Source organism: Pelophylax lessonae (genome assembly GCF_965119305.1).
Source record: "Pelophylax lessonae genome assembly, chromosome: 10".
Classification (NCBI taxonomy): Eukaryota; Metazoa; Chordata; class Amphibia; order Anura; family Ranidae; genus Pelophylax; species Pelophylax lessonae.
In genome coordinates this window covers 183,323,938-183,350,288 of record NC_138777.1, presented here as the reverse complement: position 1 = coordinate 183,350,288, position 26,351 = coordinate 183,323,938, and the positions used below count along the sequence as shown (strand labels likewise).

The following is a 26,351-nucleotide window of genomic DNA, read 5'->3' as shown; positions in this document are numbered from 1 at the left end:
GTTGAGTGGATAGAGAGGACTGGAGGGCAGGTGAAGTTCTGTAGTCCAGCAGGCAGGACTGACAACGCTGGCTGGGATTTTAGTGTACTGTGTTGTCAGTTCAAACAGGTAGTTAGGAGCACACTAGATTTCTAGTAGATAAAACCATGGGGAAATGTGCATGGGTTGTAGAAATGTTTTGCCCAGAAATACATTCTATCCAACATCTGCCCCACCACATCACTTTCAGGCCCAATTTTGTTTGTCTTTGTTTAGAATATAACTGTTTTCATATTCCCAAGGCAATATATCAAAAACAGTTCATTTTATCTTCAATTTTATCTTCAATTTTCTTCATAGTATCATTCTGTGCTTAATTATTGAAAAATAAAGTGCTGGTGTGCTCCAAATCAAACAGTTCAAAAAATAACGTTCTTCATAAAAGTGCTTCGTGCTCGCTATTCCACACTTAAAGTGCTCCAGACATATCATGACGTGAGAATGTGGCACACACCCCTCTTGTGCCCCTACTCAGCAGAGAGAATGGACCCTAAGCTTTGCAGCATGAGGGTCAAACACGCTTGTATTTGGTGGGGGGTCTTCTAAAGCTCTCTTCCTGTATCTCCCAACTAATATGAGAAGCAAACAGCGGCTGCTGTGTGTGTTTTTCGCTTGTTCGTTTCTCACCAGGGTCAATTAAGGGAAATAGTTTGGTTTATTAAGAAGAATTAAAATCACACTTACAACAAGGAAGATATATGATCTCTTTGCAGAGTATATCATACGTCATCAAAGAGGCCCTGTGGGAGGGGCGAAATGCGTCAATGAAATTTCCAGTTTTGTAACCACGCTACGTCACTTCCAGCATCATTGGAATGCATGCCGATTTGCGGCGGACCAGGATCTTGCCTATACTCTGCAAAGCAATCCTATATCTTGTTGTAAGAGGGGTGTGTACCACATTCTCACAGCATCATATGTCTGGAGCACTTGAGCACTTTAAGTGTGGAATAGAGAGCACAGAGCACTTTTATGAAGAAAGTTATTTTATAAACTGTTTGATTTGGAGTACACCAGCACATTATTTTTCAATATTTGAGCACAGAATGATTCTAGGAAGATTGAAGATGAAATTAACTGTTTTTGAAATATTGTCCTTGGAATATTATATATGTATAAATAAAATTGGAAATATCAAAAATTGAAAATATAAATAGGAAAGCAGCCACTTAAAAAACTGTGATACCAGTCAATAATTAAGAAACAAAATAAAGTAGCGTTTAAAACGCGCTCACAACGCGCTAATTGGTAACACTAAAAAATTTAAAATGCAACTGACAAATAATGTGATATCAATCGAGTGAAACAAAATAAAGCCACACTAACGCGCTCACAATGCGCTAAATGATGATAAAAATGTTGTGCAAAACACTGCAAAATAAATCTATAAAAAAGTGCAAATCCATATAAAGTCCAATAGGTTGGCGAAATTCAAATGATAACAATGCAATGTGTTTGAAGATCAAGAATTGAAATCACCATCACCAGCCACCAGCAACATGCGCCTCTTACCGAATTCCAAGACCATAAATTATAATGGTCAGATACACTCAGAACGGGCAGATGGATATCATGGATGGAAAGGCAAACTGCAGGTGTGGGAATCCATAAACTCGAAAATAAAAAAATAAAATCCCAAAGTGAAGACCATCAAGGATGGAGAATTGATGTTTATTCAAAAAAATTATGCAATTACCTTGTAAAGGTTAATAGACAGCGATATAAGATACCAGCAAGGTGTTGGCCATGGCGAAACACCGCTCTTTGTTCGCGGCTAAGCATTCACGATGACGTCACCTCCAGGCCACTGTCGGATTTGCACTTTTTTTATAAATTTATTTTGCAGTGTTTTGCACAACATTTTTATTACCATTTAGCGCATTCTGACCACGTTAGTGTGGCTTTATTTTATTTCACTCAATCACTCAATTGATATCACATTATTTGTCAGTTGCATTTTTAATTTTTTTTGTGTTTGCACATCAGCTACCGATTAGCGCATTGTGAGCGCATTAGTGTTGCTTTATTTTGTTCAATATTATATATGTGTAGGGATTTATTTGCACTTTTTATTTGAATTTTATTTTTTATTTGACACATATTAGGTATAGCTTGCATGTACTGTGATAAAATATTTAATACGTTGGCATAGGTGTTTTACCCCATTTGACACACATGCATTGGATTGGGCTTATCATTCTACCTTATAATCTCTTAATAGGAGTTTATATTTCAAGCTTTTGAATATCTACATACAGGATATCTACATATATTGGATATCTACCAAATGAATGAATATTACACTAGATCAACAAGGATGGTATATATTTTTTATAATATAATATATTTTTTTAGTATTCCTTTTATACATTTGGATATACTTATTTTTTATTTTTTTTTTGAGCCTGCAAACTGTACTGTGGAATTTTGGTACTAGATAAATAATGGGTAATATTAAGATGAAAAATTAAAGTAGAAGCCCCGGCAAAACCTAACTAATGGTAAACATGTTCTGTGTCAGATTTAAAACCTAATCTATCTAATCCTGTAAAACAAAAATCACTGTACTTACCTATTCTGTGGCCGATCCGGTCCGATCCCAGCACCAGCTGGCTGCGGCAGCTTCAGCCTGGAGGCGGGTGCAGGAGTTTCACAGCCGTTGTCAGTCCCCTCCTGCACAGAGATTCCGGCGCTGGAGACCGTACCGGATCGGCTGCAGAATAGGTAAGTACAGCGATTTTTGCTTTACAGGGTTAGATAGATTAGGGTTAGAATGCGACACAGGAGCAGGTTTAGCATTAGTTAGGTTTTGCCTGCATTTCTCCTTTAACATAGAGATAGTGAGAGAAGACAGAGACATTTTTACCATGAATACCCCAGTCATAAAGCCCCCATGGAGTGAATTACTATATCCATTTGAAACTAACTTTTAAAGGTTGTGTAATAAAGAGGCTCTCAAAGAATGAAATTGCCATTGAGATCAGCCACTTGATGGAGCTGTCCTTCCCATAATGCAGGCCATACAACATTGTGAAGAAGCCTGATACGCCGCTGGTCGCTGCCACCAGGAACCAACCGATGAATACAAACCACCAGGGCAGTCCCTTGGCTGAATTCTTCTTTTTATCCTCAGACAGACTGGCTGTGGATGAGCACCTACAGAATGACAATACAACAGAGGTAAATGTCAGTACACAAAGCAGATCGAAGACGCCATTCTATTCTGTGTTTTAGGACTACAAATGAGATCTTTTCTGCCCCTGATCCTGATTCATGCACTTCCTATAACATGTATAGAAGAATTACACCGGGCAACAGAAGCATGGAAGTACATATGGCCAGTACAGTAGAACTGGTAAATGACTCATCAAAACATAAATGGTGCCTTTGATTGCTCAGTGTCTTATTACTCCTTTGACTTCTGTTTAAGGAAGAACTAAAAGGTACAACTTTTATTTTAAAATTTGTGGAAAGGGATTAGAACAACTGCCAAGTTTCTATTACTGTCTGTGTCCCCATCAGGGAGATTTACTCTCTAAATATTCATGTTAACCATTATCACAGATAGTGAAAGTAAAAGTAAATCCCAAATTATGGTCTGCCCCCAGAACAGGAAAAGGGAAATCTTCTAATGAGGACACTAGTTCTGGTGACCCTGGTAAACACCAGGGATTCCTTCTCACTCCCTGTTTTGGCTATGGGGGGAATCTATCCAATGGGGATACAAATAGCAAAAAATAACTTGACAGGGGCTACAACCCTTCCCTACGCAACCCAAAATGAAAAAAAAAAAGTTTTGCCTTTAGTTCAATGCAGTGCAATACCACTTTTCAAAATCAACAAGTCAAGTTTAATTTGCCATGGCCTCCAGTTGCCTTGTTAAACTTTTGGTGAGTGGCCCAGGGGTGGGGTGGAAGTGATAATAACACAGCTGAGCCACCTGTTTTTTACACATGTGTGAATGAGGCCAACCTCTGCTAAAATTCCATTCCAAGCAGTCACTACACTTATAGTAAAGTATTTGGGGCCGGTTCACACCACATGCAGCCCAGTGAATTTTTTTTCTGCATCAAAAACGCATGAAAAGTAGGTTATATGGCTTCCAATGGCATAGTTCACACCAGTGTGGTCAGTTCCAGTGCATTGAAATGGGATAAAAACGCACCAGACCCCAGTACATTGGAAATCAAAAACACTTTATAAACATACATTCAGACACGCCTTTGAAACTGATCTGGAGTGCATTTTGTGGTGTGAACTGTCCCTTATTCTTTAAAGTTACTCTTGAACTTTTCTCTACTAGTCTGAGGACATGCTCCCATGTGCTTGATTAAAGTTTAATACATAAAGATTTTTTTTTAAAAGTATGATCATAAAGCATTTCAAATATCTTGTAAATCAACTTAAATGATTGGCTTACTGTGACTTACATGTCACTAGCAGAACCAAATGCATAGAGTTGATTCTCCAAAATTTCCTTCATATGCTGGACTTGGGACACAGCTTGGATGTAACTTTGAGAGTTTTGGAATTGATGAGCTCCTAGAAGTTCCAGCCTCCTCTCCACATGCTGCAGTTGTAGATAGAGATAGCGGTTCTGTTCTCCACGAGGCATCTTCTCACACATTCTTTTCTCTGGAGTGGGAATTCTTATGTCTTCTGAAAATAATAAAAAAGAGCAAAACCAGAGTTTGACTGTGCCAAAATGCACTGATATCATTTAGTAGACATGTGCATGACGAAAACATTTGTTTAGTTTAGTTTCGTTTAGATTTGTTCATCTTGTTATTTAGTTTAGTTAAATTTGGTTGATTTGTTAAATTCGTATTCGGAATTCCTAATGTGGACTTTGCATTCAAAATTAGTTTTATGTCTTTTTTGAATTTTCTTTGAAATTACCGATTTTTTTAATCTAAAATTTTTTCGAATGTAAAACTTTAGATTTTTTTTTTTTATTTGAATGTGGCAAAGTGAATAAACAAAAGAAAAAATCTTCACAAAATGATTACAATGACTCATTAAATCATCTTTGGCTTAACAAAAACAGCAATATTTCAAAATGGTACTCTAATAACAAACAGTCTTTGATTTCAGAAATATGTTTACAGCTCGAATTCAACTAGAATTCGATGTAAAATTTGATTTGAATTTCGATTAGAATTTTGTTTGCGGAGGATTCAGTAAACTTTGTTTATACTGCAATTGGGGTATTTAGATATATCCGAATCCTCGAATAACAAAAAATGATTCTGAATATTTATTCGGAACAAAATCAACCTCACATGTCTATCATTTAGTGGTGCATTTAAAGTGGATATTGTATCACACTGCAAAGTATAGCTATTTAGTAAATCTTCATTCTCTATATGAAATGCTTAGGAAAAAAAAAACAGCATTGGAACACATTTTTGTGAATTTAGGGATCACAGCTCAACAAAAAATCCACCTAGAAAACTAAATGAAATCACCAGAAGCCAAATGGGTACACTGCAAGTCAGAGTGTAATGTAATGTAAGTAGACATGTGCGATTCATTTCGCTCTGAATGAATATTCGGACAAATTTTTAGCTATTCGGAGATTTGTATATACTTGAATACCCGAATTACAGCATAAACAAAGTTTACCGAATGCTCCGAATAACTAAATTAAATTTGTGCGAATTTCAGAAATTGAAATTACATTGAATTCCATTTGAATTCGAACTGTAGACAATTTCGGAAATCAAAGACTGTGTTATAAGAGTACCATTTCGAAATAATGATGTTTTTGTTAAGCCAAGTCATTGTAAAAGTTTGATGAAGATTTTTTCTTTTGTTTGTTCACTTTGCCAAATTCAAATAAAAAAAAAGTCTAAAGTTTTCGAAATGACCGATTCGAAATGTATCTGAAAAAAAAAAATGGTAGATTCGAAGAGAATTTGAAAAAGACATAAAACGAATTCTGAATACAAATCCTGAATACGAATTAAACAAATCACTTGAATTTAAGGAACAAAATAACTAGATCAACAAATCTAAAAACTAAACAAGTTTTTCCATCATACTCATGTCTAAATTTAAGTAACTTTTTCTTATTTCTTCCAAATATTTATATTTTTTCCAAGCATTTTTACATGGAGGTGTGGGGGTCTATTAGATATTGTTACATTGCACTCTGAAGCAAGGTCTGCTCTAATGCTGTAAGGATGACAGTATGAAAGGTGCACACATTTTTGCTTGATTACACCCTATTAAAATTTTGCCTCATATAGTTTATGTACAAAACAGTCTATTCCTAGTCAAAAAGCAAACCTAGGCAAACAGCTTTACAATATTTATCACTAAATCTCGTGTTGCCTGGAATTCAGCTTCTTAGCCCCTGTTCACACCGGTGTGACTTGTCATGCGATTTGACAGTTCCAAATCACATGACAAGTTACACCCTATTTCCGGCTATGGAACTGTTTATATCGCCACGACTCATGTCGCAGCGATTATGAAAAAGGTTCCTGCACCAATTTCATTGTGATTTGCTTAGACTTCTGTTAAATGAAGTCGCAAGCCACAATGAAATCGGCAGTGCAAATCACACTGATTTACAGCTTTGAAATTGCATTGAAGTAGCGCGATTTTCAAAGCCGCATCGGTATGGACTAGGGCTTACTAACCCTAAGTAAATGTAGATCTTTACAACTAGCTTTCATATCTTGCTCCTTTGTGGCACATTAATAATAGGATTCAGAACTAGTAATTGCTGAAAAATGTATCTAGCCATAAGATCTGACTAAATTTTGATGAACTTGAAGACCATATCCAAATATCCCAAATAAGGGGCTATACTTCTACTGCTGATATATGTAGGCTTTTCTTTATGTGGGAAATCCTTTGCTCTGCTGTTACCACTGTCAAAATTTTGTTTTCCTTTTTCAAAAATTGTTCAACATTTGTGGAACTCATTCGGTAATTTTCATTGTTAAACCTGTAATGCTTTATCACTTTTTTGCAGTGTGTCCAACACAGTCTAGAAAGCATTGTGATTTACCCCAAAGTTTCTAGTAAAACACACTATGCACGTCGCAAAGTGCAGTTGCACTCTGCAAGTGCAGTTGTTCCAGAGTTTAGTAAATAAAGTAAAGGTTCTCTTTGCAAAGAATACCCAATAACATGCAAGGAAAATTTAAAATACAGCAGAGCTTCTGTTTATTTATTAACCTCTGGAGCAACTGCACTTGCATAGTGCAACTGCTCTTTACCTTTAGTAAATCAACCTCTTTGCATCTGCAAAATATACAAAGCTCAAGATGTGTTCTGGTCCAAAAAGGACATTTTTAAAACTTAAAAAAAAAAAAAGATTTTCCCTCTATTTTCTATCAAAACTGACCCCATATGAAGCTAAAATGACAAATTTGCTGAATATTTTTTTGAGCAAATGTTAGTGGAGCACATTCAGCTGTTTCTCAGCTCTACTGATAAAAGATATTGTTTCAATATCTTGTAGATGAAGCAGATTAGTGGTTATGATTTATTATGCGGAAATAGTCATTGCCTAAATAATATATAAAGCAAAAAACTATAATGATATATTCGTATTATTTAAAAGCAACCTGATCGGTTACTTAACTTTAATACATTTAATGCTGTAATTATATTTTTTTCCCAATAAACAGGCCTCCAAACTTATGGGGGTGGATAACAAAACTGCTCCATGGCTGCAGCCATATGTGGCTTCTCCCATTCTCTGTGTAGACTACAATAGCAGGATGGGTTATCATAAAGCCTGTTACATCTGTAAGCCATAATGTTGACTTCAAGCCACACTGACCCCTTGACAGAGGGGATGGTATTTTAAGGTCCCAAGATCCAGACCTGTCTTGAAATTTAATGACAACCTAAAAATATAGTCTTTAGGGTGATATATGCAGCCCTGTCCTTCCTTCTCCAGCTCCAGACACATTTCAGACTATAGGTTACTTTAATGTGCCGTGTGGTTTAGAGTGCAGAATACAATAGAAGATAATTATAAGTTTTTCTCTTCTAAAAAAAGTTGCTATCACCTGAACCAAATTGATGGTCCATACCATGGAGTTAATTTTAATTCAAGCTAGACTATAAACTCCACACTGACACACACACATACACAAGGTACAGTGCAGTCATCATCCATATGCATATCCATTGTCCTCGACATCCAGTCATGCTTATATGTGCAGTTCTAGGTCAGCCAAAATGGCAACATACCGTTCAAGTCTACAGAGCCCAAACTGAGGTTCAGGGACCTCTCCTTCTTACTATCATCATAAAATTCCTGGGTAACTCTGTTTTGTTTCAGGATGATGTCTTCAACCAGAGACAGAAGTTTATTAATATCAGCTGAATTCCCAAAGTTCATTTCTGGCAATGGAGTCTTCTGGGCTTTAAACAATGAGTTGGCAATTCTCCTGATGTCCTATTTGTGAATAGAGCAATAGAACTCACTGTACTTAAAATATAGTTAAAAATTGACATTGTTATACAATATTCACTGAAAGTGTGAAAAGTAAAATGTATTCCTATTTCACCCCTTATTAATCCTTAGTTAACTTTACTTAGCTCTTTCCTCCCCTTCTCACCTCAGCTATTATTTTTCTGTTGATTTCTATTTATATTTTTTTAACCATTGTTATTTATTTTTTTTTAGTTTTAATTAGTTTTATTTGCAGTTTTTCAGTATTGCATAACCAATGTGCAATATAAAAAAAAAGGTTTTTTTTTGTTATTTGCAAATAATTTTAACATGCTTGCCAGAAACTTCATTCTAGTGTCATTATAAATGGAAAACCTATACATTTTTTGTCTATAGATTGCATAATTTTTTTTTTTTTGCAGACAATATTGCCCAAAGTATGCCTTGCTTGTCATAATAAATAATGTTGTACTGTATGTATTACTTCATTATCTTACGTTTTGACAAAATTACAAACAGGTATATAATGGAAGTGGAAAACTTGCTTTGGTCTATAAGAGGTATACACTTACAAGACCTGATGTGGTTAAAAAACACTTTTTGACATCCCAATACCTACCTTGGTATTATAATATTGACTGTAACATCATAATAGCTATAGTAGGGAATATAATAACTGCTAAGTTTACGAGACTCAATGCTATATAAAAATTATTTTCAAAACTTTCAGGTACTTATATTTCTTAGGAATACAGTATAGTGAGCATAAGTCTGCCTTGCAATACATGTCACTTTGCAGATCGACTAATGGCAGATACAGATCTGCAAGGCTGCTGTTAGAAATCATGGGGCTCCATACAGCCTTCCTGATGGGTCCCCCCCCACCCCACCTCCACCCCCCTGAGGTACAGCGGCACTGATATATTCTGCCTACACCCTGAAAATGAAAAAAAAAAAGTCCCTCCTCTACTCTCAACTCCTGGGCCCCTCTGTTGATGTGATGTGGCCCGGGGAAATGTAATTTAGGTCCTGGTAAGCAAATAGGAGTGTGGTCTAGTAAAATCAATGTTCAATTCATTTAGGAAAAAAAAGGAACAAAGCTGCCTGCCCCCACTCTTTTTCTGATGAGGCTTGGGCCCAGTACAACAGGACCAGTTGTGTTGCCTTATCAGCAGGCCCTGCAGATCTTAAAAACAATTTGAAATTGTGGAATACGATTCGACTTTGAGTACTGCTCATACCTTTAAAACAGCCTCTGTAGTAAGAGTTGAGCTAGAGACAAGCGGTGAGGATGAAGACCCCATGGCAGTATCAGAGGTACAGTCTTTTTCTTTCTTCTCTGATTCCTTTGTCTGTTTAGGTCGTATGTGTCTGAAAATCTGAACAATTAGGAGGTTGATGGGGAACATCAGCAGGGAGCTCTCAAATCCGATCATGACCTCCTGCCAGGTGAACTCAATTTTACCTGTAATTATAGAATACAACACCACATTGTAAAGGTGATTTACCAATGGTTTGGCCTTTACACAGGCCCGCTCTATCCAAGACTCTACACAGTTCTGAAAAATAAATGGTCAAGTAGGGAGCTTACCACGGCTTTGTGATCTCTGACAATAGGTGCTCTAAATTATTATCACCTTATCTTTTCTCTTTTTTTTTTGTCTGAATCGTATTCTTTGTTAGAGGATGTTTTGGTAATACAAATGGCTTAACCGAATTGCAAGCTAACTTTTACAATAAATCATATAATATTAAAGCCTTGGTTAATTTTATCCTAATCTGTTGTTTCCTCTTCTTTTAATTAGGCAATTGGAAAAATCACGCATCCGTGCAAACATAAGTAGTGGGACAAAATTGATTGGTGAAGCAGCAAACACCTAAGGAGATATTTTTTCTACTAAATACAATTCAAATAATACTGTTTTGTGCTCAACCAATAACAAATGATAAATAAAATATAAAGTGACTGGAATGCAAAGGACATTATCTTAAATAAACATAAGCAAGCATATATAGAGTAAAGTGACTGTGCATAACGCTTTACCAAAATTTAAACCAAAAAATTAAATATAAACATATATAGAGAGCATAGGCGTGCGCAAGGGGTGTTCTAGGTGTGCCTGGGTACACCATTATCACCTAGTGCACAATAGCATTATCACTCTGTGTAGCAGCAGAGAGATGTGAAAGATCTCCCTCTTATCGACTCTACCATAAGACAAGTGCTTATGCACTTCTTTCTCATTGTGTCAGCAGGGAGATCAATGTGCCAGGGCCATATATATGGACACACGCACACATGTGTGTTTGAGCTTTAGGGTGCACACCCTAATGCAATAGGCTGCACACACCTATGATATAGAGGAGTAATTCTAATGTGAAAAGAAACAAAAATCCACTCAAAGTTCAATCCACTGTGCAAAACAAGCAAGTGTGAAGCCCCTTTTAATTCTAAAAGACTTTTTGATAACACCAGCAGGCACATTCACCCAAAGTGATAGATGGGATGCTTGCTTACTGTCTCCCCATGACCCCCTATTTAGAATGGTCATAAAGCGCTTTTTTGGGCATTATTAATGGAACCCAAATCTCCACTGTGAACATTCCTCAATTGGTCAGGGGTGGCAACACTCAAGCAGTAGCAGGGAGATTCTACAACAGATTGCTCATGTAAAGCAAACAAACAAAGCTAACAAAACATTAATTGAATGAGAAAATGCACTTACATATCATTAAAAGCAATGTGCATGTAAAAAAATCACTTAGCCGGCATTTAATCTCTATCTCCTAGAACATGATGACGTCAGCAAAAGGATCCGCCCTTTTGTTTTTATTTACATTAGAATTTATAGCTCTCTATATATGTTTACATTTAATTTTTTGGTAAAGTGTTATGCACAGTCACTTTATATGCTTGCTTATGTTTACTTAGGATAAGATCCTATGCATAGTCACTTTACTTTATATGCTTGCTTATCTTTATTTAAGATAAGGTCCTATGCATTGTCACTTTATTTTTTATCATTCTTCTTTGATTACCCAAGTCCATCTTCTGCTCAGCTGGGTCAGTGGGAACCCCCCAAAACATAATGCTGGTCAACATGGTGCACAGCAGGAGGGAGAAGCAGCAGGACACTCTCTGCACCCTGGTGAAAGGGCTTCTGGGAGAACGGCTGAAAACAGAGTACCAGATATGGCCATCACGGAACCCTTTAGATGTTTTCATGAAGAACAGATTGCTGTAACAAGAAAAAAGAGAATTATTATAGCACACATGTATCTGACATATCAACAACATAATAAATGTTCAATTAAATAGAATGTGAATTCAGGTTAGCTGTATATGATAATGTAGTATAATTTACTCTCTTGCTTCTACTTGTGTATTAAGTAAAGTAATGGAGCTACCTGAATTGTTTCATATCCTCTTCTGTGGCCACACTGAACACTTTATCCAACACACAGTCACCAACCTCAACAGAAAGCCAGGAGTTACAGAGGAAATACCACTTTCGGTCCATTTCTAAGTCATGTACCAAGACCCTGTTCACATACCTGTAAAGGAAGAAGCACTAGATGAGGACAGGAACTGGTAGTTCTACATTTCATTCTTAAAAAAAAAAGAAAGCTGCTGCATTCCTATACCAGTGTCAGATGCCTTCCTCTAACGTGTTTTACTTTAAAAAGCTTAAAGCAGAATTCCAGATATAATAATAAAATAACATGAATAGCCAATTAAAGAGAAAGTAACTAACCCAGATTTTGCTGCAATATTCAACTTTCCCCTAAATCTGCCAGTTTCTTGTCTTTCATATATATATGGTGCATGGTATTAATATTAAATAAACACAAATCTGCTGCACTAGGTATAAGGCATAAGGCAAAATCAGTCCAAGAAAGAAATGCTGACCCCCCCCCCACCCCCCAAAAAAAAATAAATAAAATAACGCCCACCAGAAGCCCTCACATTCATTATTTTATACCATACCATAATTAAAACTTAAAAAAAATGTATCAGGAAGTCGGATTTACATGCAACAGCACCTTGTTACCGCTCCCCCATCTTGGCGCGCAAGGGCATCCATGGGTGCAGTGTGTGTCAGCAAAGTGGGCCCCCCACACCTCAGGGACCGTGTGCAGTGAACACGTTACACCTATGGATGATAGGTCACTGGGATAGGTCTGTAGAGGGGCAGCCTATGGCAGTATAGGGGGAAGCCTAAGGCAGTATCGGGCAGGCTAGGGAAGAATAGAGACAGGTTAGGGCAGTATAGGGGGTGGGCTAGGGTAGTATATAGACAGGCTAGGGCAGTATAGGGGTGGGCTAGGGTAGTATAGGGGTTGGCTAGGGTAGTATAGGGGCTGGCTAAGGTAATATATTGGCAACTAGGGCTGTATAGTGATTTTTGAGCATGACAGGCTATGCAACATTTGGCCATCCAGCAGATCAGCAGGCACTACTCAAAAGATGATGGATACCCTTTGTGTCCTGTCACACAGAACTAAATTATATTACCTCTCAGTTGCTCTCTCCCAGTGCTCCCACAGTCTTAGGTGGCTAGCCTAATGCTTGCATCAGAGTAGAAGAAGGCAGGCTGGGCGTGGGGCCGGCCACACCCCCTCCTCCAGTCCCACCCAATAGAAATGGAAGCCTCGCATGCTGCACCCAAACATTGGCTGCTGGGGAAGGGATCTTTCATTGCTCTCTCTCTCCTGTGGGGGCCTACGGCAGCACACACACCTGAGCTCTTCATGTGTGCTCGGGTTTTTAACAGCCGATGTTAGACTGTGTGCAAGCGCCCTCATGCCCAGCAACTATGAGTATGCGTGTTGAGGGCAGCAGGGTGGCCTTTTTTCAGGGAAGTGGAGCAGCACTGGGTGCAGTTGTCATCTGCCCCCAGGCCCCGGCCCAGTCCACCCCTGGATGACACACAAAAAACTGCTGGGAAAAAAATCTTGGCTGTCAATTTGCTGCTCCTCTTTAAGTTCTGCGTGGGTCCAATGGACCCAGCGGTACCCATGGTAGGGCCAACCCTGGACAAAATAATACACGATACCTAAAATTCAGCTGCTAGCACAGTATTGCTGGATAACAATATAGACATAAAGTAATAAAGTATAATGACAGTGCAGCGCTAAAATATAAAATCTAAAAACTATTATAAAGAGCCCATATCAACAAGAGTCCGTATAAAGTATCCAGAGGAGGTAGTAATACCGTAGTGCAACTATGTATTAAAAGTGTATAAAAATCCCAAACGAATCTGATGCCGAAAGGCATAGTGAGGAGTTGGAGATGTGTGACGTGACTACATGCATGGCGGCCATCTTGCTGGTTAGAAACGCCAGAGGTTTTACACAGATATGCAAGTTTTTATCATCAGAATGGGAGTTATACTCCTTTTACTTAATAAATTAGTTTGGGATTTCTACAGTATGAGGAGTGTCTCTTTTGTCTCTGTATGAGATTGATGAAGCCTTGGTGGAGATGTCTGAGAGTCCTAGAGGTGGAGTAATACTGCTGGAGATATCACTGGATTGCTGTCTGTAATGATATCCTGCCCTGGGATGCCATTTTGTCAAGCAACCATTTTGTTTGAGAGCTCAGCCATGACAGCACCCATGGCAATGCTGATGGTTTGTTGCGACAAGCTGAGCCCGCAGGAATCGGTTGCGTCAGGAGGGAAATTGCAGTGCCCTCCCATGCACCCACCAAAGGGGGAGGTGTAATGATATCCTGCACTGGGATACCATTTTGTCAAGCAACCATTTTGTTTGAGAGCTCAGCCATGACAGTTATTAAGACCACTCATTCACCCAGCCCCCTCCTTGAGCTAATTAATGTAGGAATGCAGAGGCTTCAAAGGGCTGGCACTTCAAAGATCTTATCTCAGCAGACAGGATGCCTGGCAGATGTGTAGGACAGGACAGGCCAGGTCGTAAAGCCATAAACGAGCAAGCCATTAAGGCTGATCAGGCTGGGTCGTAAATACCACACAGCCCAGCTGGTCATTATAACTGTAACACATTCACACACAAATTCATAACTTTAAACACAAACAAGATATGTCTCTAGAAAGTATATAGTTGCATGAGAAATAAAATACTGAATGGGATGAGACCATGCATGATCCCCCTGTCGCATATAGAATAGAAGATAGCCATAAGATATTTCCCTGTATGATAACATATTCATATTTAGTATCTTTTGAAGCCAAATCTGAGTGATGAACTAGCAGTTAACAGAATGTAACCATTACATATTTTGAGATATGAATTATGTTATAAATCTGTCTAAACGGGAGGTTCCTTGGCATTGTCTAAACTTTAGGGCCGCCCATGGCCACTGTGTTTATTGGTCAGGGACCTCTGTTACCACCCCCTGGTCTCAGAGAAAAAGGAGAGAGACAGATGAGTTCTCAGTTCTCATGGTAACATCAAGAAGGAACATCTATCAAGTGGAGAACCGATCACACTGGCTCAACTTCTGAAACTCTGATAATACTCAGGACATTTGAATGCAAGTATTCCTACTTTCTAATTCTTTATCTTATTTTCTAAATTGCTGAATTGTGTCTCTATTTCTTTGAAACATTTTTTTCTATAAATATTTTATCTGCACCAATTTTAAACTTTTTATTATTAAACCTTATTTTGAAAAGTGTTAATCTTGTCCCTAAGCTCTTAATGCAAACTAATAACGAACCTGTCTCTTGAAGAGTGCTACTGTATAGAATAAATCCTCTGAACATTCCTGTCTGGGGTGACAGTGCGTGTTACAGACGATTATTCTAAAGTCATAATTGGTATTTCTAAAATTACGACCGTCCGTTGGGCTCATAATAACGTAGCGGTGCTGGCGGAGAAAGGGTTAATTGCTTAATTAGCCCGGTGACAATCGCTCTCAGCCTGCTGATTGTGGTCCCGCAAGCTGGAAAAATCTTTATGCCGGGTGCAGCTGAGAGTGGCATTGTTACGCAAGTGACGGCAGGGTGTGGGATTGCCCGGTCCTTGGTCATGAGTTGGTGAGAAGGGCAGGAATCTGATACCCGCCACCGTCACACTGTCCACTGCGCATTTGACCTTTGTTGTGAGGGTCTATGCTGGAGGGTAAGAGGCAGTGTGATCAGGTGTTGGTGATGGTTTCTTCTTGCTTTTGATACATAGTTGCACTACAGCATCACTACCTCCTCTGTATACTTTATACTGACTCTTGTTGATATGGACTCTTTATAATAGTTTTTAGATATTACATTTTAGCCCTACACTATCATCATACTACATGGTATTCATATACATCTGAGAGCTGGATTACCTCTTGGTGAGCGCTGAGGAAACTGGATCAGTTCTCTTTTTTCCCTTAAAGGGACATTAGCTCTTGTGACCTCAGTATATTTGCAAGGTCAGTTTACCATAAGGCTGAAGGAGTGCACATGCAGGAGGAGGATCACAAGCATCACACGTGAAAGGAGAGTGGATTGCAGAATTTTCTTCACATAATTCCTCACACCTATTTTATTCACAAACTTTTGTGATCTATTCGGACTATAATATTTGATGCACTTTACTTTTTTTTTCTTATCTAAAAATGCTACCCTTACCATGAGGGCTTGGCTCCAGAATTGTCATGCCAAAGTCGAATGCTCTGTACCTCCCCTAGTGGAAACAGAGTTGAGAGCAGAAAGACATCAGACGCTCCACGTTCAAACACAGCTCCATCTGGATCACACAGGTGGTGAGGCTCACTTTCTCCATCAGAACCGTACAGTGTCAGAGTTACCTGCAAGAAAAAACCTCCAATATTTTAATCAAAAGCTTAACATATCCTAAACCCTTAATTTTGTTTTGGGAACATTAGAGAATCCTAAATGCAAAATTAAACTTACCTTTGCAGACAAGATTTAAAAAAAACATTGCTTCCTTATATCCTTCCCTTTCTATCTATAGCATGAAATATATTATAGGGGTTTCCAAATATTTGGGATATAACTGATTTGCCTTCAGCATCTGGGAGATACAAGATGAACAAAAACAAACTGTTGGGTAGTATTTATCAAAAATGCAAGAGTTTTGACTGAGTAATCTGCATTCTTTATTAATAATACCCACTTATTTCCCCAACTATCACTGTCCCCACATTACTATCAGTGTACAAAGCTGCAGTGCTTCTGTATAGCTCTTGAGTAAAGATATTTTTGTATACGGGAGGTAGAGATAACTCACACAAGTACCAGTTCCTGTATTGTTTTCATGGCCTGTTGTCAGTATTCCATAGAGTGGAACTGCTTTTGGGCAAAGACCCCTTACTGACCACATAAAATATTGGTTTAAATTTATGAAGATATTTGATTTTTTACATTTTTTTATTGGATATGTTTTATATCAGAAATTAGAAAATATTGTTTGCTTTTCAAAAATTTCGGTCTTTTTTCATTTATAGCGCAAAAAAAAAAAAAAAAAAGTGGTGATCAAATACCACCAAAAAAAAGCTCTATTTGTTGGAAAAAAAAATTATGTAAAGTTTGTTTGTGTGTAGTGTTGCATGACCATGCAAATGTCAGCAGAGGTGTGTGCAGTCTATTGCTTTAGGGTGTGCACCCTAAAGCTCAAATACTTGTGCGTGTGTCTACGTGTATATGACTCCGGTGCATTGATCTCCCTGCAGGCACAGTGAAAGAGAAGTGCATAAACACTTCTTTTATGGCAGAGCCGGTAAGAGGGAGATCTTTCCTATCTTCCCGCTGGCACCCAGAGTGATAATGCTAATGTGCATGGGGTTATTAGGGTGTACCCAGGCACAGCCAGCATACCCTGTGCACATGCCTATGATTGTCAGTTAAAGTAATGTAGTTCTAAAAAGCAAAAAATGGCCTGGTCATGAAGGGAGGTAAATCTTCCAGAGGTCAAGTTTGCAGATTACTGACATTAGTTTTTGGCTACATGATCTATACCAGGGATATCCAAACTACGGCCCTCCATCTGTTGCAGAACTACACATCCCATGAGGCATTGCAAAACTCTGACATTCACAGACATGATGGACATTGTAGTTCCTAAACAACTGAATGGCCATAGTTTGGAGACCCCTGCTCTATACCCTGCCTGTGGCTTCGGGGCCATTTGTAGGCCTCAGTAAACAATAGGAAGTGTTTTCCTTAGCTAGGAGCTTACTCAAGTCAGTGAAGGAAACATCTTTTTTTTCTGTGCTGTCCATTCCTTTTCTCCATTAATGCTTTTTTTCCTCTGATTTTTTATAATGGAGAGGAATATCAAAAGTAGCACAAGTCATGTTAAGTGGGCTATAGGGAGAACAAATGTGGAACCTCTGATGTTTCAAAGTGCTGTTATAGAAGTGATCTCTAGCAGTCTCCTGTAATGTGCCTCCAGTTTATGACTATTTCTTGAAGCATGTAACTAGTCACCAATAACTTCTTTAGCACGTCCGCAGTCTCCAACAACTTCTATAGCATATTTTCAGTTTCTGACCATCTACTGCAGCATGTCTGCTTTCCTTGACCGCTTTCTGTAGCATTACATTTACTGATTATTATGTGCTGCCCTTTGGACATGTCAGAGGCTGAAATTGATGCCTGAGCCATATCAAGAAACTTGACCACTACTAAGCTATAGAGTCTCTATTTTGGAAAACTAGTGAAATGTGAGATGGTGGATGAATTGACTTTTTTGTAGATTTATGTTCTTCAGCACATACCCTGGAGGTTGTAGCAGCACCTCTGCGATGACCAGTAAAAACCGTGACTAGGTATCGATACTCAGCAAAGGGATCATTATCTTCAAGAGCTATAACCTTCACCTAGGATAATAACATATTAAGAACATAATAAACCTTCAAAAATTCAACAGCTACAGCCAAAGCCTTTTTTCCAGATTGTGCCCAGCTCACCTTGGCAGTATCCTGGATATCTTTTCTTCTGGCCCAAATCAGCACCAAAATATAAATAGCAGCAATACAGCCAACAGTGGTTACCACCACAGGATTGTCCACAAAGGTTGCAAAGAGTTCAACTGTCCTGCTTACATCAATAACATTGGGCATAACAATAAATGAGCTGCCAAAAAATGTTAAGTGAGTGCAAAGACACTGGGTACTATGGGGTGCTGTCTTGGGTCCAACCTGGAAGAGAGAATTAGTCATGGGCTATTGGTAAATGAAGTTTGAAAAATCAACTGATATTAATAAATGGTCATGTAAACTGAATAGTGGCTGTCACATTTTACTTGTTAAAATTTAGCTAGAGAACTGCCTGACCATCACTGGGCCAAAATATACTATTAGCTACTATAATAAATTATAGTGATAATAGAATTAGTAGCTTTCAATGCAGATCACAGTTCTTATTGTAGGACTGATAACTTTAAGTGCCAATACATAATTTGGAGCTCCTGTTTTATTCCATTTATTTTCAGCACCTAAAGGCCTATGCCAAAAAGTGATTGCTTTACTGGATAATTCCACTAAAACAAATTAATTTACTAGTGAATAAGGAAATACTGAAACTGAGAATATGAATGGTAGCTGAAAGTGATGGCAACAATTGTTGGGACACATAAAATATAAGCCAATACAGGCTTAACAAATGTGTAAAGGGTTGTCACAATGTCCACACACTTGGGTCACTTGGGTGTCCTGCCAGGTATCTAGGATTTAGTCCTGTGACCACCCCTTCTCTGCAGTCTTTCCACAGCCTAGTCAACTGACCAGTTCCAAGATATTAGTTGCAAGGTATCCAACAAATACCTTCTGTAGTGAATTCTCTGGTAGACGCTTTGGGGATAATTTACTGAAGGTAAATGGACTGTTCACAAGAAAACTTGCCCCTGAATGAGGGGACTTCCATCACCCAATCATGTGTGAGAAAAAATGCAGTTTTTTTTAAAATTTTTCTTGCATGCGATTAGTTTTTCTTTGAAAAGTAAGATGCCACCTCATTCACTAAGCTCTGGGGACAATTCCCTTGCAAAGTACAATTTTTTTTTTGAAAAGTGAACAGCCTATTTCCTGTTAGTAAATCAACCCCTTTGTGTTCAATACCTTGGCACTGATTTTATGACTGAATACTAGATTGTTGAAAAAATCCCATTATTAGAGACAGGTTTGTACACCGTTGCATATATCCTATCATATGAATTTAATCCCTTGGAGACTAAGCCCTCTTCTGACATGTGTTGCTTATATATATATATATATATATATATATATATATATATATATATATTTTAGCAGAGATCCTAGAGAATAAAATGGTCGTTGCATTATTTTATGTCACACTCTATTTGCCTTACAAACAAGATTGTTTTTTTTAGAAAATACACTTTAATTAATTTTAAAAAACAAAACAATAAAGCCCAAGTTTTTTGTATATTGTGAAAGATGAGGTTACGCTGAGTAAAGAGATACCTAACATGTCATGCTTTAAAACGGTACCTAAAAATTTCCATTGGCAACACTTTAAACATTTTCAACGGTTACCAGTTTAAAGTTACAGAGGAAGTCTAGTGCTAGAATTATTGCTCTCGCTGTAATAATCTCTGCAATACTTCACATGTGTGGTTTGAACACTGTTTACATTTGCAGGTGCGACTTACATATGAATTCGCTTCTCGCACGAGCATAGAGGGATAGGGCACTTTAAAATAATTTTCTTATTTATTTTACTTTCGATTTTTGGTTTTTACACTGTCCTTTAAAATGTTTTTTGTTTGATCAGTTTTATTGCTGTCACAAGGAATGTAAACATTCCTTGTGACAGTAATAGGCAGTGACAGGTCTAAACCCCTCCTCTGCACTTGAAAGTATTCCAAACGTCAAAATCTGCATTTTTTAAATACTTTCTATTTTTAAAACTGGCGCCTTCAAGACTCTAGTAAACCGGGAGTGATGTTGTGACGTCGCTTCCGGGTTACTGGAACCAAGACCCGATCAAAGCCGGTTCCAGCTTTGTTCAGATCTCCGGCCAGGTCTCCAAGCCCCAGACACAAATTGTAACAAACAGAAGAATGCAGACTATCAGGGGCACCAGAAGAAAACGATGTTACTGACATTCACACAAGGCATGCTTTATTTTTGCTTATATTTTTCTATCAAAGATCACCACCCACAGCCAACTTTTGAGCAACATTCAAACATAAGAAATGTTGTTGATCCAGCTAAAATATGAAAAATAGCTGTGAAATAGCTTTAATGCAAAAATATATACTCTTGCGGAATTATATAGGTTGAATATCTTATTCATTACTTCATGCCTATTTAAAGGGCATTAACGGTGAGATTGCCCTTTGCATGAAACATGCAGACGAACCTACAGAGGCTGCTGACAGTCAGATGTAGCTACTTAGCCCCTGGCTAGAGACAGTGACATACATAATTTGTGGTATACTTACACGGCATCCAGTGTTGTTCCAGCTCTGGTGGATCTCATCCCAAAACACACACTGGGAGGTGAAACATGTGACCGACACAGATATGTAATTTCCATTAAATATGTCCTCCTCTACATCTGGTTTCAGTGTCAAGTAATATGTCCCTTCCCCGAACAGCTCTTCTGGATTTATAACCCAGGAATAGACCTTTTCTTGAAAAAGAATCAATATTAACTATTAAAATATATACACAGACATACTGAACATGGGCGTCCGCAGGTAGGGGCAAGGGGGGGCAAATTCCCTCCCTGGAATCTCAACTTCCCCTTTCAAGTGGTTGTTAAGCCACTTTATACCATCCTGTCTGGTCTGTTTAATAATCCTGTGTGCCTGTGTCTGTGTTTTAAAAAAATATGCCGTTCTTTACCAATTTTCAGAGGGCCGAGCACCATATACGTGACCCGTCGGCTCTCTCCTCTCCCCATCTGACAGCTGCCTGCAGCGGGCGGGGCCAAGGATTTCTCACTGATGACAGTTGGGAGGGGAGGAGGAGGGGAGGAGGAGGGGAGGGGGAGAGGAGGAGAGAGGCGACGGGTCAAGTGAGCGGCGAGTGGCGCTCTGAAAACTTGTAAAGAATGTCTTTCATTTAGAAAAAAACACAGACACGGGGTAGACAGGATATGAAACTTTAAATGAAACTACAGCAGCAGGAGGGGAGGGGGGGCAGGCACTGACACAGGAGCAGACAGGAGGGGAGAGGGTGGGAGAAAGGATAGAGGAGGACAGGAGGACTGCGGATGATGGAGGCACGTAAACTAACCACAGTGTCAGGGCTCAGCAGCCCTGGTATACCGTGGTCAGTTTACAGAGGGGAGGACATAGCCAGGCAGAATCAGCCTGGTATTTTAGGTTAAAGAAGGGGCCAAATTACACAGCAAAGCACTGTGCTGTATAACATGTTTTAACCACCTTGGCGGTAATCCCGAGCGTGACTCGGGGTTGATTTTTTCTATCAGGATCGGTAACCCCGAGTCACGCTCGGGGTGGATGGGCAGAGAGCGCAGCGGTGTTCTCTTACCTTCTCCTGGCGATCCAGCAAAGATCTCTCATTGCTGAGATCGCCAGCCGAGAGTACCGCCGCTCCTCCGTCCTCCGTCGGTGTGATCACTTCCTAGTTCCGTTCCCTGCAGCAGCAATGCTGCATGGGAGCGGAACTAGGGAGGGAAATTAAAAAAAAAAAAAAACGTTGCACAAAACACATTTTATATATATATATATATATATATGCATATATATATATATATATATATATATATATATATATATATATATATATATATATGCATATATATATATATATATGTGTATATATATATATATATATATATATATATATCCAAAAAAAGGAGCAAGTAGGCGGGGCACTACGAGGGACTATAAACACCTGCTCAACCGGCGCTAAAATACAAGTGCACCAATCCACATCACATGCAGGAAATGCTGGTGTTGCTGGCACTTGTTACCTGGCAGATGGAAGTAAGAGTGCCTGAATGCTGTGTAATTTCAGGGGGGGTCTGAATATTCTTTCCTCTAGACAGCGCGTGATCAAAAATCTAATTTTATTATATATATTATATATTAAATAATAAAATAATATTATCGATTTGATTATAATTCACGCGTTTGTGTTTCAAATTTATCACATCTGGGATGTCTACTAGAGTCTTGTTTTGGTCAGGTTTAAGTCAGTAATTACTAAGAATTGTAGGCCTATAATACATAACGCCAAATTTCCATGAAAACAATTGTACCGCTTTTGGTATGTAATTCCTGACATAATCATACCGCCAGGGAGGTTAAGGGAACAGGATCATTTCTTTTATTTATTTCTTTAGGTTAACAAATACTTTAAAAATAAATGCTGCTGTTTGCTCTTAAAAAATAAATAATCAAAATAAGTATAATGACTAAGCCCCTCCCCTTCATGAGATTGTTGAAAAGGGGCGAAGCATGGGTGACCCCCCCCCCCGCCAAAAAAAAAAGTTCTGCAGATGCCCATGATACTGAACCTATTGTAGTGTGAGAGCTGTGCATGTTATTTTTTTCCCCAAGAGGTGCAGTTCATACGCAGGGCTGGCCTTTGATTATATAGTGCACTATACAAAGTTTTAGTATGGCTTGCCCCAATCAAAACTTTAAATTCCTTGCAGTAACAAGTGACATGCTGCCTCTTCTATAACAGCAAGAATGTGCAACTAACTAAAGGTAGCTGTGATCATATGGGGTGTATTTAAGACATACACTTACCTCCAGGGTATTTTCCATTGGGCAGATGGAAATTGATGTCATAGTTTGTTTCATTTGGGTGATACTCGTACCCCAGGTACAGCACCAGAGGTATGTGCTGACTGGGTTCCACATGAATCACAAGAGGAAGACTGGCTGATGTCACATTTACCAGAACAGATGTTAAATTAGCCAGATAGAAAATGTTTTTTACATCATTATCTGTGGAATCCCTGGGTAACATTATCTGAAAAGAAAATATCAGTATCACCAAGTTTGTTAGCAGGTGCAGTTAGCTAGTTTTCCACTAGGTGGCTCTGTCCCAATTGTCTAGTAATAGAGAATTATACTATAGGGTGCTAAGTCCCCTTTTAAAAATAGTGATGTAATGGATGAAGTCACTGCCCATATAAATGCTAGGATTGGAGGAGTCCTAGTGAGTTGGGGCATGGGAACCAAACACCCCACAGACCTGCAGATGTAGTCAGCTATTCAAGGGCATGGACAGGGCAGAATGTCTGGGTGAGATAGTCCACTACCCAGAATAGCCAGCTGTAGTTGTCCTGTCTCATAAAACATGGTTTAGGCGGACATTTGGTCTAACTGGACTGTGAGCGGGATACAAAAGGCCTTTTAGGCCAGGCCATTGTTCTTTGGCGTGTGGACTAAGGCCCCTGGAACTTCTAGTGACACCTGGGAGAAATATACCAAATCTAGAGGTGCAGCTGCAGTCCTGTCTCTGGAATGACATGAAGAAAGTCTTTAGCTTTATGCATAAAGCCTAATGAGCAAGTCAGAGCCCTCTGAGTGAGTACTAATGACCCAGGGAAGTCAGACAGTAGAGCTATGGAGTGAAACACAGAAAGATAGACTGGTAAACTATTAAAGGCACCTTGTTAATCTTGGCCAACAGGGCAGGAACATTCACCTTGTAAATATTGATCCGAATAGAGCTGAATGCTGCAGATATAGTATACAGGGAGCTGAGTCCCAACACTGTGGTGCTCCCAAGGAGAGGAGCGAGAGATACTAAGGGAAGATCAGTTACCAGTGATGTGAAATGTGCAGCTTTCACAATTGACTGCTACGGTCCATCAACTAATGTGATTGGTGAAGTAGTCCAGAGACTTCAGTTAGTATGCCTATATGATGTTTGTCGATGCCATCTTTTGATGAACAACTGTAACGTGTGGAAACTATAACTTTTCTGTGGACATTCCTTTCTTGTGAATATAAAGGCTAATGGCCAGGGATATCAAGGGTTAGGCACAATATGGCGAAGGCTAAGGACTACAAGCTGTGGGTTTGTAGTCCAATCCAAGAAGAAGCAGGATGGGAGCTTGGGTTATCTGGTGCCAACAGTCAGCCAATCAGAAGCCCCTTTACAAATTATTAGTTTTACCACCAGTACTTTTTCACAAGGAAACAAATGATTGCAAGGGTATCGTGTAATAACTTCAATATATAAATGGACTGCGAGAAAGAGCTGCCCTAAAATACACTACAATCTTTTCAAACTCAACAGCTCAACATTAAGTATAATTTTTAGAAAAAGATAAATCAGCAGCAATGTCTTTACAGACTGTCAATTCAGTTAATATAATGGTCCACATTTACCAAACTTATTTTTAACACTTTGTATTGTTCTTGATTCCTCTAGATTCAAAACCCTTATAATCTTACAAGCCCAAATAGGAGGCAAATGTAAGTGGATACCGGATTTAAATTGGGCACATAATTTGTAAATCTCAAATAACATCGACCTCTATTTTGGCTTCAGAGCACACATCTGTAAAAAATATCATATGCCAACTTTTATATCGAATATATTCTGACACAATTTCAGAAATGATATAGTGAAATGCATGCTGACATAATCTCTACAATGTTCTGGTGGCACTTTGTTACGTAAATGTGGTCTAGTCTGATTTAAAAGACGTTTTTTTTATCACGACATATATCTTACAATATTACAATCTTCATCATAATCTGCATTCCAACACTCAGGAAACCAATTTATAAGAAATCTATAAGAAGTATAACCAGTGTTTCACCAAGGAAAGAACTAAACGAAATACATTATTGCTTGGGCAAAAAAAAATCAAATGATAATATTTAAAGATATGGATAGCCTTGTGAGCAACAACAAATATTAAATAAGTCCTAGGGACCTAACATTATGGGTTGGTTACATTATTGTTCAAGGCTCAGTCTACTACTTATAGATGTCATCCTGTACAGTCACCATCTCACCATTCCCATTTGGGATGTCTTACTCTCTCTCACTCTCTTTCACTTTATTTCTTGTATATCTCTATAACAACCTATAATTTTAATTACACAACAGTGAGAAGTTTATATTGATCTAGGGTGTGGATTGGTAGTCCTGGAACCCTGAGGTTTGATTAAATAATGCTTTTGCATTTTTATTGTTATCCAACCCGATATTGAAATAGAGTATCTGAACAGTAGGTAAGCAGCTTCTATGCACTGAAGGGTTATCGCAGTCACCTTAGATTGTGAAGGCGATAGGAAAATGTAAAGGTGAAGTGCCACAGTGTAATTTTTAAGTCCAAAACTGGATTTTCCAAACATAAACTGTATATAAAAGCAAATGTACTTTGTTGACCACACACGCACCATCCCCTTCATCAGGGCTTTGTGGAAAACAGATACAAAGTATTCGGATGTGAAGTCTTAATAGGTACTATGCAACAATGAATGGGCATAACAACGCTCATCAGCTAGCTTAAAGCATAATTCCACTTTTGTTGAGAAAAGAAACATTCCCCTCTGGTTGATCTATGTAATATACATTGCAAGGATTTTAACAAACTTTGTTGCAGATTCCTACCTTTTTTTATTCTGAAGAAATCCCTGTGTGTTTGTCTGTTTCCATGTGGGAAAGTGAGTCTATTGGGAGGGTTTCAAAATTATCAATCAGCTGTGCACCTACAAGGCACCAATAAGGAAAGCTGCTGGGCCTGCATCTTTGGGCATGATTTCCTACGGGGAGTATCTCACCAAAAATTAAATTTTTGTTGCAGGGGATGCTTGAAATCTGACTTGTATCTTAGTGCAGACTTCTGGGAACATCAGTGAGCCAATCATGCACGCAGGAAATGATGTGTGTAGGGGACGTTCAGTATACATTCTGTGTACAGAACACCTCCAGGTAGCCATATTGCATTACATTTTCAGAAAATTATTATTTTACTAACAT

General features: G+C 38.6%; 1 protein-coding gene across 1 annotated transcript in view; it reads right to left on the bottom strand.

Moving 5' to 3' along the window:
- LOC309566016 (polycystin-1-like protein 2) overlaps positions 1-26,351 on the bottom strand; it is a gene marked incomplete at its 5' end in the record, with an annotated part of 162,574 nt that overhangs the window by 47,446 nt on the left and 88,777 nt on the right. Inside the window, 11 exons of the mRNA XM_082271035.1 lie at positions 2,967-3,195; positions 4,470-4,698; positions 8,257-8,464; positions 9,703-9,926; positions 11,501-11,700; positions 11,870-12,016; positions 16,063-16,241; positions 18,174-18,275; positions 18,366-18,596; positions 20,864-21,054; positions 23,150-23,375. Coding sequence (XP_082127161.1) covers positions 2,967-3,195; positions 4,470-4,698; positions 8,257-8,464; positions 9,703-9,926; positions 11,501-11,700; positions 11,870-12,016; positions 16,063-16,241; positions 18,174-18,275; positions 18,366-18,596; positions 20,864-21,054; positions 23,150-23,375 — 2,166 coding nt within the window. The remainder of the gene's footprint in view (positions 1-2,966; positions 3,196-4,469; positions 4,699-8,256; positions 8,465-9,702; positions 9,927-11,500; positions 11,701-11,869; positions 12,017-16,062; positions 16,242-18,173; positions 18,276-18,365; positions 18,597-20,863; positions 21,055-23,149; positions 23,376-26,351) is intronic.